At 40.0% G+C, this 13,115-nt stretch overlaps 1 protein-coding gene across 14 annotated transcripts in view; it reads left to right on the top strand.

The window, feature by feature from the left end:
- The window catches only part of picalma (phosphatidylinositol binding clathrin assembly protein a), a 142,019-nt gene that overhangs the window by 35,923 nt on the left and 92,981 nt on the right, over positions 1-13,115 (top strand). For all 14 annotated transcript variants that reach the window (XM_078545732.1, XM_078545731.1, XM_078545730.1 and 11 more), the window contains exon 6: positions 9,113-9,224. In XM_078545732.1, coding sequence (XP_078401858.1) covers positions 9,113-9,224 — 112 coding nt within the window. The remainder of the gene's footprint in view (positions 1-9,112; positions 9,225-13,115) is intronic.

Genomic DNA, 13,115 nt, shown 5'->3' with positions numbered 1-13,115 from the left:
GACCAACAGGCCAACATTTTCTATATTATTTAAATCATGGTAGCAAGATATTAAAATAGCAAGAATTAAATGCACAAAGTACGTTTTTTAAAAAAAAATGGGGAACTCGCAGTACTTTGAAAAACACAAACGTTTAACTTTTTAGAATGTCAGTTACCATGCAATGATTTAGGTTTGAAATAAGTTGTGAACAAAATTGGGAATTGAAACATAATTTTGTTTTGCAAACATGGTAAATTGGCAGCTTTACTGAGAAACGCTTAGTTGCATGGAGTGAGCGGCTTTCTCTCGATCCTTCTCCAGGCTGGTCATTACTACATTAGATATTGCATGCCAGCTTGCTCCACTGCTAGTACACTGAGATCTCAGAATTGTTGCAGGGAATGTGGAGAAGTCAGCATTCATTTGCAAGTAAATCTATGGATCTGTCAGAAGGTTCGAGTTTATTGGGCCATAATCTTCAAGGAGGTCAAGTCCATAAAGGGTATCACCTTAAGCCCAATCAGCCTCATAGTCTTTAGAGGCTCCCAGTTGAATTTCTCCTGGGCCCCAGGATGGGCTGGCTCATTTTAACTTTTCGGGACTGGTCGCTATTTCCCAGATCTCTGGTGTCAGGTAAATTTGTTCTAAGTGTATACCTGGGCTGAGAGGATGTGCTATTTTGAATCGTGTTTCTTTGGGTTATCTTAAGGCCAATTTTTAAGGTTGGTTCCGCTTATTGAATTATTGTACTTGTGATGCTTTGCAATTGGATTGTATGTCAATGTTACAGATTTGGGTTTGGGGGAACGCTGCACTTATTGCCAAAGATGCTAAAATGAGAGACATAGTACATAATTCTGAGGACTGAAGGAATCTCAAAAATTTATATTGATAAAATTGGTACTTTCAACAATGAAGTGACAGACCAAATTCAATTTAAGTAAATGTGAATTGGTACACTTGGTACAAGTAAAACTACTTGTAGTTTAGTGGAAAGCTGGAGCACGTGGAAGAGCGGACGGAATCTGGAGTTAAGGTTCAGCAAAGCAACAGTTGAAATGGATAAGGCTGTTAAAAGCAATTAGAATACTAGGCTTTGTGGCCAAAGAAATATAAAAGTCAAGTTGTGGTGGTGAGTTTTTAAGCAAAAGCTTAATATTATGTGCTGCTTTGGACTTGGCTCAATAACCTTCTTATAGAGTCAGTAGAGGGGGTACAGCACAAGAATACTATTGAGGAAATCCAAAGAAAAACTTGAAAAATTGAGGTTGTTGTCATTGGAGTAAAGGGAATTGAGGAACGATTTGATAGAGCAAATAAAAACAAAATGCATCCAGTAGTCTAGAACAAAGGAGCAGATATAGAGATTTAGGATAGATAGTAGGAGAAACTTATTTTTAAATGGAGGATGTGAGACCTGACTGTAGGTTAGCTGTGGAAACATGCTGTGACAACATAGTAGTTCACATAAGTGGCTGAAGGAAACTGGAATAAAAGGACAAGAGAACAGGGCAGGTAGACGAAATTAAAACGACTGCTTGTGTGAAGGATCAATGCTGATATGGATTAGTTGGACCTAATGGACAGTTTCTATCCTATCGTGGAGAAAGAGAAGGGAACCTGAAGGCTCAGAATAATTGTTTAGCTCTTTTTATATCCTTCTCCATTTCTGTTATGATTGCTGGATTTAGTCTCCTGTTAAAGTGTTCACATTTTTCTCCACACTAATATGTCCCATAGTATTGCTTACAGGTAGGCCTGGGGACCTAGTTGTCTATCACAGTCTTGCTGTAGCCCATTTCAGTAGTACAGCAAGTTTACTGGAGCAATAAATCACATGACTGGGTGGGAATATTGCACCTTTTAGTAACAAAAGATGCAGACCCACACACGTTAATGCTTTTTTATCTATGACTGCTTTATTTAGAACTAGTTAATTTTGTTCATCCTAAAGCTCATGGTGAATTTGTAACAGTATTTCTTTGAATCGTCTCCTCCCTCTTCAAAACCACTTTTTTTCTTGATATATATGTAATGATTGCAAAGTATATCTTCACTCAATTCTACTTTTTGAAGTTGTCATTGATGTAACAAGTACCTTCTCTCCCTTTTGTGTCACTCCTTTTTCACATGAGGTATAGTAGCTCAATGGTGATTTAGAGGTCAGGACTAATAATTGAAGGAGGCATGAATTCAAATCCCACCATTGTAGCTGGTTAACTCAAATTCAATTAATTAAAATGAAACTGGAATAAAAAGCTAGCATCAGTTACGGTGACCATGAAACTATCAGATTGTCATTAAAAACACATCTGATTCACTAATGTCCTTTAGGGAAAGGAGATCTGTCATCCTACTCGATCTGACCAAAATGTTACTTCATCAGGACTATGTTGTGAGCCCAAGAAAAGGAATAGAAGAAAACTTACCTTTTTAAAAAATGAGGTTCAGGTCCTTGAAGACTGGGAACTACATAAGCCCCAGTAGACCTCAGTGGTTTCTGTGCATGCACCGGCCCTGGAATGGCTGGATCGTTCTTTTCAATTGTTCCAATCTTGGGTGGTTCTGCGCATGTGCTGGCCGGAGTCTGGCCGCTCATGCTCAGTTGTTTGGGATCTTCACTGTAAAGCTGGTAAACGGCCCTACGCACATGCGCAGTTTGTTCTTTTCCAATTTAGAGGAAGTACTGAAAGAAGAAATGAAAACAGAGTAAAAAGAAGATCGGGCGACCCAGAAGGGAAAGGCCATTCTCCAGAGGCCCAGAGGAGACGGGGCAGAGAGCAGATTTCCCAAAAGAACAGGAGAAAGTCCCGGGAATCAGGGGTGGAACAAAATGTCTGAGGAAGACGGTGAAATCAGGGGAAAAGAACAGGAATCTGAACAAGGTCTTGTTTAGTGATGTTAAAGTAAGGAGTGGAGGAAAAGGCTCCAAATTAAAGAGAGAAAGCTGCGGGGAGCAGAATCATGGAAAAGTGGACTTGTGAGAAGCCAGAAGATCCAAGGAGACAGCCAAAGGTTGGTGATTCCTTACTACAGGCCTGTGAAGCTGTGGTGTTTTGTTTGCGCGGCTGAGTATTTGAGAAAGAATGCATGGAAGGCGAAGCTTGAATGCATATGGCGATCTGGGGGAAAGGAAAATCAAAAGGAGAGGTTGAAATCCTGGAGGAGGATCCTTGTGGAAGATGACCAAGTGAAAGTGTTGTTTGGGAGAAGGTTCCAAAGCGAGTTTGTCGAGCATTGAGATTGGAAACCCTTGGGAGAAAAAGGGGTTCCGTGAGACTGATTGATTGGCTCACGGTATGACAAGTGTTTGGGGGAGTTGGTGAGAGACCCATAGCATTTGTTTGGGATGGCACCTGTCACTTAGCTTGAGTATGGTGTGTCTGACCACAAGTTGGTTTGTGTGGACTGTATACTTGCTGTGAACATTAGTGTATAAGATAGATTTTTTTTGTAACTTGTGTTCTTACAAATCTGTAGAGACCTGTAAAGGTATGGTTGTGGGTGAAGGAGTAGTGTAATATAGTTAATCTTTTCCTTGATTAATAACATTTTTATTCTTTTGTTAGAAGTGCATCAGACTCGGTAACTCTGTTCAGTACCCGCCCTCCACGTTTCTAAACAAAAAATAAAAGTTAGGATCTTTCATGCCAGGTTCCACCCTGGAATCTGACTTGTCCAGTCGTAACATCAGCTGGGATCCTCATAACTATGTGACTCCAGATCCACAGCAATGTGGCTGATGTTTTGTCATGTATTCAGGGTCTAGACTGGGTTTTTTGGGGCTTGTCTATTCTCCTAAAGTAAGATGCCTGAGATTGCAGTTTGTTAAAACCATTTACTGTTTATTTACAGCTACTATATACATATTGGGACCTCAGCATGAGCTTGGAACTTCTCCCTCCACATCTCTGTTGCTCAGTCATGTGGTGTTATATGATATTGATGTAATGATGAAGTATAGGGTTAACATTAGAAGCACATCTGCCCCCACCCAAGTCTTTATCTCAATTATATTCATTTTCCTACATCTCACTCCAAAGTCTCAGACTTCACAGGGTTTGTCTCTAAGATGACTTGACCAATCTCCCTGATCGTTCCGTACTCTCCCTTCTGTTAGTATGAGTGCCCTTCTCCTGGTTGGCTGTAGAGCTTTGTCTTGTTTCTTCTTCTTTACCTCCATCAGGGATCTGAGTAGTAAGCCCAAGTTTCTATTAGCTTTCTTTCCAAGGAAAATAATGCACTGCAGTTTCTACTTAATAGTTCCCTGGTCTGTCTCGACCCTGTATGATCTCGTTTGTGGAGCTCTTTCGATTATTATACTTTCTTTCTATTGGCCTTGTATGTATACTCTCTTCCTGGGCCTCAGCACTGATAAGTCTTGTGCTCTGTGCCTGAAATTAGAGTTACAAGCCTGTTTGTTTCTCTGTTCTTCCTTGTGTTGTTTCACCCTCTCGTTCAAGGTAATATTAGATTTTAGTTTCTGTTGCAGAGCTGGAAGTTGTGTTCGCTATCTCCTTCCCATCAACTCATTCAATGGTGAGAAGCAATTTTGTAGCAGTGAAGTTCTGTAAGCTAAATTAAGATCTTCATTCTTCTTCTTCCAAGTCTTTGGTTCATACACCTCTCTCATTTGCCTGAAGATAATGAGGCAAGTTGATTATGTGAATGAATCCGTAATTCTTCGCAAAATTTTGGAATAATTCATAAACAAATTGCAGACCATTGTCTGACACCACAATGTCCGGAATGCCATGTGTTTCTAGTGATTGGATGACTGTTTCTGCTGTGATGCTGTGCAATTTGTTAATTTCAATCCACCTCGAATAGTAATGACAGTGAGGAATATCTTGCCTTTAAACTCCAATAAATCCATTCCCAGGCGCTTCCATGGCATTGATGGAGAAGTAGAAGATAATAGTGGTTCTTTTTGCTCTTGGCTGTTTCCTGCACGCGTAAGACTATTGGAAATCATTTCTCCTATAAAACAAGTAACGCCTGGCCACCAGACTGATTGCTGGGTTCTCCCTTGACATTTTGCTATCCCTAAGGGATCTTGCTGAAGTCTTTGAAGAATATCAAGCTAAAATGTTCTTGATGACAATTCTGTCATTAAAAACTAGGATATCATCAATGATTGTAAGGTGCTTTCTTGTTCAAAGTATTCCCGTAGTACTGGACTGTTAGGGGTATAGTCTGGCCATTCTTCAAGACAGTATTTTCTTATCTGGACTTATTTGTCATCTTGCTGCTGTGCTTGTTTTATCTCCTGCAACTTCTTTGCAGTAGCTGGTGGGGTAGTTGACCTTTAACTGTCCACTGAAATTGCCTAACTAGCCACTGGCTGTAAACAAGAAGGTGGCTCACCGCTTGCTTCTCGAGGGCACAAAATGCTGTCAAGCGATCCCCATGTGATGTGAATGAACATGGTTTTTTTTTTTAAACATCTTTTTGCATTTGCATTGTATGTCTCTGTTGCCTGCTCACACTTGTCTGCTAGTTCTCACTTCCTGGCACCTGTGTTCTTTGTCTTGTGCATTTGTTTGCATCTTTCTTTCTTGTGTTGTCTAACATTAGTTTATTATAAATCTAAATGAGATGACCGATCAGTGAATACATTTGAAGTCTGATTTTGAAAAATGGGGATTTCACTTACTGAATGGTGGGGAGGGGAGGTGGAATGGGAGAGAGAGGGAGAGATTGCAGAAATTTTTCAGAAAGCATTTTGAGGAACTTGTGGGACCCAGTGTCCAGATTGCACAACTTCATTCTTAATAGTCGTTTGGTAGTACAGAACTTGGGTATTGCTGAAAAAAGAGACCTGTTTAAGCTTTTTGTCTTGCACTCATCAGGAGACTTCACAAGAATGCCAATACAAGAGGAAAACAATTTGCATGAAAAGAGAGTGCTGATTGTTTGGCAAGTGGACTCTGGTAGAGGCATTGCCATGGAGAATGTACCAATTGATGGTGACTAATAGTTAACTGCCAAGCATTGTTTGAAATTTTTAAACCAGGCTCTAGTCTTGACTCTAGTCAAGGCATTGCCCTGAGGGATGAGTCAGTAAATGACTGTCACTTATTTTGTTTAGCTGAAACAGGTGCAATGTGTGTACATGTTCTTTCTGTCTGCAAAGTACAGGGCCCTGTGCATTAATATATGTAGCTTCCAGTACACATTGGCACCATAAACTCACTTAAATGGAAACAGTTTGGCAACGCAATTAAACCGGTAACAAATCTCTGACCCTGTATCCTCAGAAAGCAAAGAGTTTGTTCATGTGCATGGTATCAATTTCAGTGTGCCTTCATTCCAAATCAAACAGGAAGAGGTATTTGCTGAGTTCGAACTCCGCTACTCCCAACTATCCCGCCACAAACCAGCGTCTACCGAAGACACTGAATTCTTGAAAGCACAGCCAGCTGATCTGGCACAATCATATTTCTGGATTCCAAATGATCTGTCTGTCTTCCATGTGCAACGCGAATGTCTTAGTGTTGCAAGGCCTTAAGACCAACCAGGACATATCAGTAAAACTGACAAATGGATGGGAATACTCATCCTTAACAAGTGTGACTATATCAATGAAATGCATGCCATTCTAAATGATGGGTCCAAATTCGTAACCATTAGACCTGCCGCTCAACATGACTGTACAGCCTTGCTCGAAAGTAAGCTAAAAAAAATGCTTGGTGGACTTGTGTAAGAGCAATGAGCTGCTGTGTGATCTACATGACAGAGTTCGTCCTCGCTGCTCACTGTGTCCATGTATATATGGGCTGCCCAATGCACAAAAGTTATGTCCCTTTATGCCCTGTCTTATCTATGACTAGTTCTGCACAACATAAATTGATCAAATGGCTGGGTGACTTGTTACAACCAGTTCTGAGCAAGTTTTCCATATGCACAATGGAGGATTCCTTCACATTTGCGAAGGCCATACAGCACTTCCAGATTGATAGCAATGCTGTGTCCATGTGTTCATTTGACTTTGCTAGCCTATTCACCAATCTTCTACTTAAGAAAGCCATAGATATTTGCGCTGCAGCACTATATCATGCCGATCTAGAGCTGCCACCTTTGCATGAATCAGTATTCATCGAACTTATGAACTTAAGAACTTGGAAAGTTGAGTTCAGTTTTAATGACACCATATATACCCAGATAGATAGTGTTACCATGGGACCCCCTCTAGGCCGAGCTCTTGCAAATATCTTTGTTGGGTTCCTTGAGAAATGTGCCTTCAATGGAATGACACCTTATCTCCCGCCCCTTGCATATTTCCAATATATGGTGATAAATTCGCTATTTTTAAATTTGCAGCTGCATGTAATAATTCCCTTACTTGTCATAATGGGCTCCATCCTGTGCTCAAATTCAGCTATGAAATGGAGCAGTCAAATGAACTTCCCTTCCTTGACACACTAGTTAAGAAGTCTGCCATGGGGTTGTCTGTCACAGTCTACTGCAAGCCTACCTTCACTGGTCAATATATGCATTGGGATTCTTGCAGTTCCAGATGCTATGAGGTTGATCTTACTAGCAACTTTGTAAATAGGACACAAGCCATTTGCTCACCATGCAAGCTTGATGCTGAAATAGGGCGCATCAAAGACGTCCTGCGGGATAATGGCTACCCTGATCAGATCATTTTACACTGTATATCACGTAAACTAATGAATGGGCCATGGCCATCACTTTCGGCCCTGAAAAGTGCCCAATTTACCTCTGGTTATCCTGGAAGGGCAAGATATCTCAAAAATTTGAGCAACAGGTGAAGCTAGGTGTTTCACGCTGCTACTATGCAGTAGCAACACGAGTGATGTTAGCTACTAACAGGATGCTGCCGTCAAGCCAAAAAGATGTTCTGCCTATCACACAAATGAGTAATATGGTATATGAATTTCAATGCCAATGTGACGGTAGGTATGTATAGGCTTTACATCCCAAAGACTAGCGGATCGTTCAAACAGCATGTCTCAGCCGCTGTTCGCAACGGGCAAGTTACAGACCGTATCCAACCAGCACATGCTTGCAAAACTTAAATCAGTGTCCAACATTAGATGTGATTCAGCGATTGAGGATTATTTAGCAAATGTTGCTCCGTGTGCAAAGAATTACGCTGACAACCAATTTATGATTTAGTTGGGCTCACAGTATGGCACATTTGCATGTACTGGAAGCATATATTAAAACACAGGGCCCTGTTCTTTGCAGACAGAAAGAGCATGTACACACACTGCACCTATTTCAGCTAAACAAAATAAATGATGGCCATTTGCTGACTCATTCCTCAGGGCAATGCCTTGACCAATTAGGTTCAAGCTGCCTGGTTTAAATTTCAAACAATGCTTGACAGTTAACTGTCAGTCAACATTAATTGGTGCATTCTCCATGGCAATGCCTCTACCATTCAGAGTCCACTTGTTAACCAATCAGCATTCTCTTCTCATAAAGTATAAATGGTTGTTTTCCCCTTGTTTTAGTATTCCTGCGAAGTGTTTTGATGAATACAAGATAAAAAGCTTTTTATTTTCAGCATACTCAATTTAATTATTTGGCACTCTTCAGTGTTGTGCAATGCAACACTATTTTAAAATGCTCAATGGTATCACCCATCCCCTTCCCAAAGGAATAACAGGTACTGCAGTTTTCAATGATGAGTTTTCAATGAAATGTACCCTATTTATTGAAATTGCTACACAAAAGCTTTTAGTTCAATTGATGTGGAACTATTTTCACGATTGCAAGAGTAAAAATGGCAAGAATCGGTGGTTGCAGTTTTGAATTTTAACTCTCTATGCTTTTATGCTAATGAGTGAATTCCTAATTTCCAAACACAAAATACATTTTGTATATGAAGTGCAGTAATTTTTTTGTAGTTTTGTTATACTGTTGCAAAAATATTTTTAAGACTTGGCATGTTATTTTTAAATTTGTAACCTCAGATTATTGTCTTCATCTAAAATGGATCTCCCCCCCCCGCCCCGCCCCAAAAAAACGAACAAGCTTATATCTTACAGCTGTTATTCACATTCATTTTAGAATTGCAGAAACAGCTAAAGAAATGTCTGAAATGGAAATTAATTGCAATGTGATGAACCTGAATTTCTTCCTCTTTGTCTCACAGGTCAGTGCCAATGAGCTCACAAATGGGGTGATCAATGCAGCTTTCATGTTGCTATTCAAAGATGCCATTAGACTTTTTGCAGCTTATAATGAAGGGATCATTAACCTATTAGGTAAGTTTATTCTTTGGTTTGAGAACACTAGCCATTTAAGGACACCAGCTTTGAAAGTAATTTGATAGTTGCTGACATGTATTTCATGCTAGATTTTGTTGTTGAAATGATTTGTATTTGAACTACTTGTTTTGTTATAAATTCTTATATCCTTGTTGGAATGTCATTGGCCGTTCTGTGCATTTTTAAATATAATCTGAGTTTCTCAAGGGCAAAATGTGAATATGGTCAGGAAGAGGGTCAGAAACCTTGTTTAAATTGCCTAAGGCTCACATATTAATGAAATTGTGCCATGCACAATGTGGAAAGGATTATTTTGAATTTTTAACTTATTGAATATGGTTTTCTTAATCTACTGACCATCATTACAGTTCTTCCTTCGGTCTAGTGTGAAATTGTGTTTTCACTTTCCCATATCTGTTTGACCCTGTACCATATATGAAATTCACCACTTTAATGTTGTGTACGGTAGTTTTCACATCTGGTTGCATTACAAATGTTTTTGGTTTGCATGTTTTCTTTTTAATGGTACATGTGTGCATTTTGTGTCCTTCCGGCACCATGTTTGAGGTTCAAAGTTAGTGCTGTACTTGCATCTGATTTACAAATATGAAATTTGAGCCAAATATGCACCAAATTAAAATTGAGCAGGTAGGCATGTACAAGTTGAATTTAAGAAGAGCAACTGCTAAACCTCCTATAAGAGCTATTTCTGAATTTGCTTTTATCATTTGCCTCTCCAGCCTGCATATTGCACGTAGCTTATATAAAAAAAAGTAACAATGGAAAATGTAAGCCATTTGGAAAAATATTTTTATCTAATATGCTTAAGCTCTGCCAGGAGTTCTAGTGCTTGAGGCTGTGGTCTCTGTTACTCTTGTGACCCCTGGTACAACCCTCAGTGCCATAGAAGCCATGCTTTTTGCTTCTTAAAAAATCCATCTTTGCCCAGTTGGAGCCCCTCCCCATGTTGCCATATACTGGAACCCCTTGGGGCTGCCAGAACTCAAGCATATTACTGTTTTACTCAACCTCAGAATGTCTTTTTCTGTTAAACTTTATAACTCTCCCCTCCAAAGTGCTGCAAAATATCATGTAACCAATTCCAATCTGGTGCATTTTTTCACTCATCATTTTTTTCCAAACCAAGATGTATTAAAAAAATGATGAACAGTTGAGTAAGCAGGTCAAGGAATATGGACAGCTAGGTGGCGGCATGACAAAGCAGAGATTACGGTTAAAGGGTAGCTTTTTAGTTGTAGAAGATGCAAACTGGAGTCTCAAACAGTAATGCTGGGACCATGATTCTTTGGAATTTATATTAACAGTTTAGAATTTGGAATAAAAAATACAAGTTTCTAAATTTGCAGATGCCACCAAATTACAGCCATACTGAGGAGCGCTGTACCAAATTACAAGACATTAAATGTGCAGCATGGGCATAGAATTGGCAAATGAATTTCAAAATGGATAATTGTGGAGTATATTTTGGTAACAAAATTGAGTTCAGGAATACTTGGAAAATAAGAATCTAAATGAGGTGGAAGAATAAAAAAAAATCTGGACATACAATTACATATCACTAAAGTATCCACCCAGGTTAGTAAGTCCATTGAAACAATAAAAAAACAAGAACCAAGAGTTATTTCAAGAGGGGTACAATTGAAAAGTAGAGAAGTTAGGCTAAACTTGAATCAAACCTTGATTAGAACATGGTTAGAGCACTGTTATAGTTTTGGTCACCATATTATAAATAAGAGGCACTGGCGAGGGGGCAAAAAAGGTTTACAAGAGTGACATCAGAACTGTGAGGTTATACCTTTTCAGGAAAGGATAAACAGACTGCGTCTCTCTTCTCTTGAACCGGCAAGGCTCTGGGGTGATTTAATAGAGGCCTTTTATAATTATTGAAGGCTTTGTTTGACTAGACACCAGAGGGTGTTTTTCCACTGATGAGGACGAGCAGAACTAGAGGCCATTAATATAAAATAGCCACCGAGAAATAAAATAGGGAATTCAGAAGAAACTTCATCCATAGTGGTGAGAAAGTGTGGCTTGCTACCACAGGGAGTGGTTGAGGTGAATTTGTATAGACACATTTAAATGGAGACTAGATAAGCATATGAGGGAGAAGGGAATGTAGGATTATGCTGATAATTTGACAAGGAGGCTCGTGGAGTGTAAACACTGGCTTGATCTAGTTGGAACAAAGGCTTCTGTGTTGTCTATACAATGTGGTAAAACTACTGATTTACAGGTGTTAAATGTATGACTGGTTTAAAAAATCAGTTTGCTTTGAAATAACGTAATTTGACTTAATCTTTGGCTCTAATAAAACATTTATTACATTGCATTGCATAATGCCAGTTATAAAATATAGTAACTTCGACACCTCAATGAGCAATGCCTTGGATAAGCACTTAATAAAGACTTAGCGTTATGGGCTTAATTATATTGGCCATATGAAAAATCTTTTAAGCATAGTATATGCTGGACATATTTTAGTTTTGTTCAGAATGTAAATTTGAATTTGAATGTAAATAAGCATTTAATGTTATGACATTGCAGGTTCTTATTAAACTGTAAACAGACTTTCTGTCTTAACATCACATTAGAAGTCTTTATCTTCTCTGCAGTTTTCTCTGAAGTGGTTGTCTCTTACTGTATCACTCTCTGACTCACCATTCAAGTAGCAATTATTGAGAGCCTTGACCATGAATGTTGACAAGTTATTGAACTTTGGTGTTTAATAAGAATAAAACTTGATAAATAATTGAAAGAGAAGATGTGCTTGTATGAAAACAATGACAACGGGGTCAGGCTCAGCTATGATACCCCCATGGAATTTTGTTGCTCAAAGCAATATTAAAGGGCAAGGAATGGGACTGTGTGTCTGGATGTCTTGAGAGCAGACAAATATTGCATGGCCCAGTGATCCCTTGTGGGCTATAAAATTCTATACTGGTATCAAAGCTGAGACTGATCCTGTTCATTGTTTTTGCGCATACATTTCTAGGAGGAGTTAGAGTTTTTGAGACCACGAAGCCAGCCTGATCTTTTCCTCAAATCAGAAGTGCTAAAACTAATTATTGTATTTGTAATACTTACTCAGGCTGTGATTAGCTAACAGAGCACAGTGGTAAGATTGCTGGACAAGTAACCTTTCTTCTTCTTAGGCTGCCCCTCAGGGTTCACGATAACTTGCTTCCACACTAGAAACGAGTTCTTGGGGTGACTAAAGAGTCCAATGCGCGACCTACCGTCTGTCACAGGTGGGGTAGATGGTGGTAGAGGGAACAGGTGGGTGGGGTACCCGAGTTGCCATGTGCTCCTTTTGCTGTCAATACTTGGCTTCCACTAGCCCTTGGCGATGAGACCTCCTCAGCTCCTTCCTGGATGCTTTCCCTCCACCTGGGGCAGTCTTGGGTCAGGGATTCCCAGATGTCGGTGGGGATGTTGCAGTTTTTCAAGGAGGCTTTGAGGGTGTCCATGAAGCGTTTCCTCTGCCCTCCTGGAGCTCACTTGCTGTGTCGAAGCTGTGAGTGGGGCGCTTGTTTCGGGAGTCCCGTGTCAGGCATGCAGACAATGTGGCCCGCCCAGCGGAGCTGAGAGTGTGGTCAAAGCTTCGATGCTGGGGATGTTGGAATGAGCAAGAACACTGACGTTGGTGCACCTATTATGCCAATGGATTTGCAGGATCTTGCGGAGGCAGCGCTGGTGGTACTTCTGCAGAGTTTTGAGGTGCCTTAGTGTGCATAGACACAAGCATCGTCTGCATACTGAGTTTAATGACAAAGGATGGAACAACCTTGGATCTGGCCTGAAGGTGGTGGAGGTTGAACAGGTTCCTGTTTGATCTGTAGTTTAGCTCCACTCCAACGGGGAGCTTGC

This window comes from Cetorhinus maximus, chromosome 7 (assembly GCF_964194155.1).
Source record: "Cetorhinus maximus chromosome 7, sCetMax3.hap1.1, whole genome shotgun sequence".
In the NCBI taxonomy this organism is placed as follows: domain Eukaryota; kingdom Metazoa; phylum Chordata; class Chondrichthyes; order Lamniformes; family Cetorhinidae; genus Cetorhinus; species Cetorhinus maximus.
Note: the sequence above shows the minus strand (reverse complement) of the source record. Positions and strands in the feature narration are given on the sequence as shown.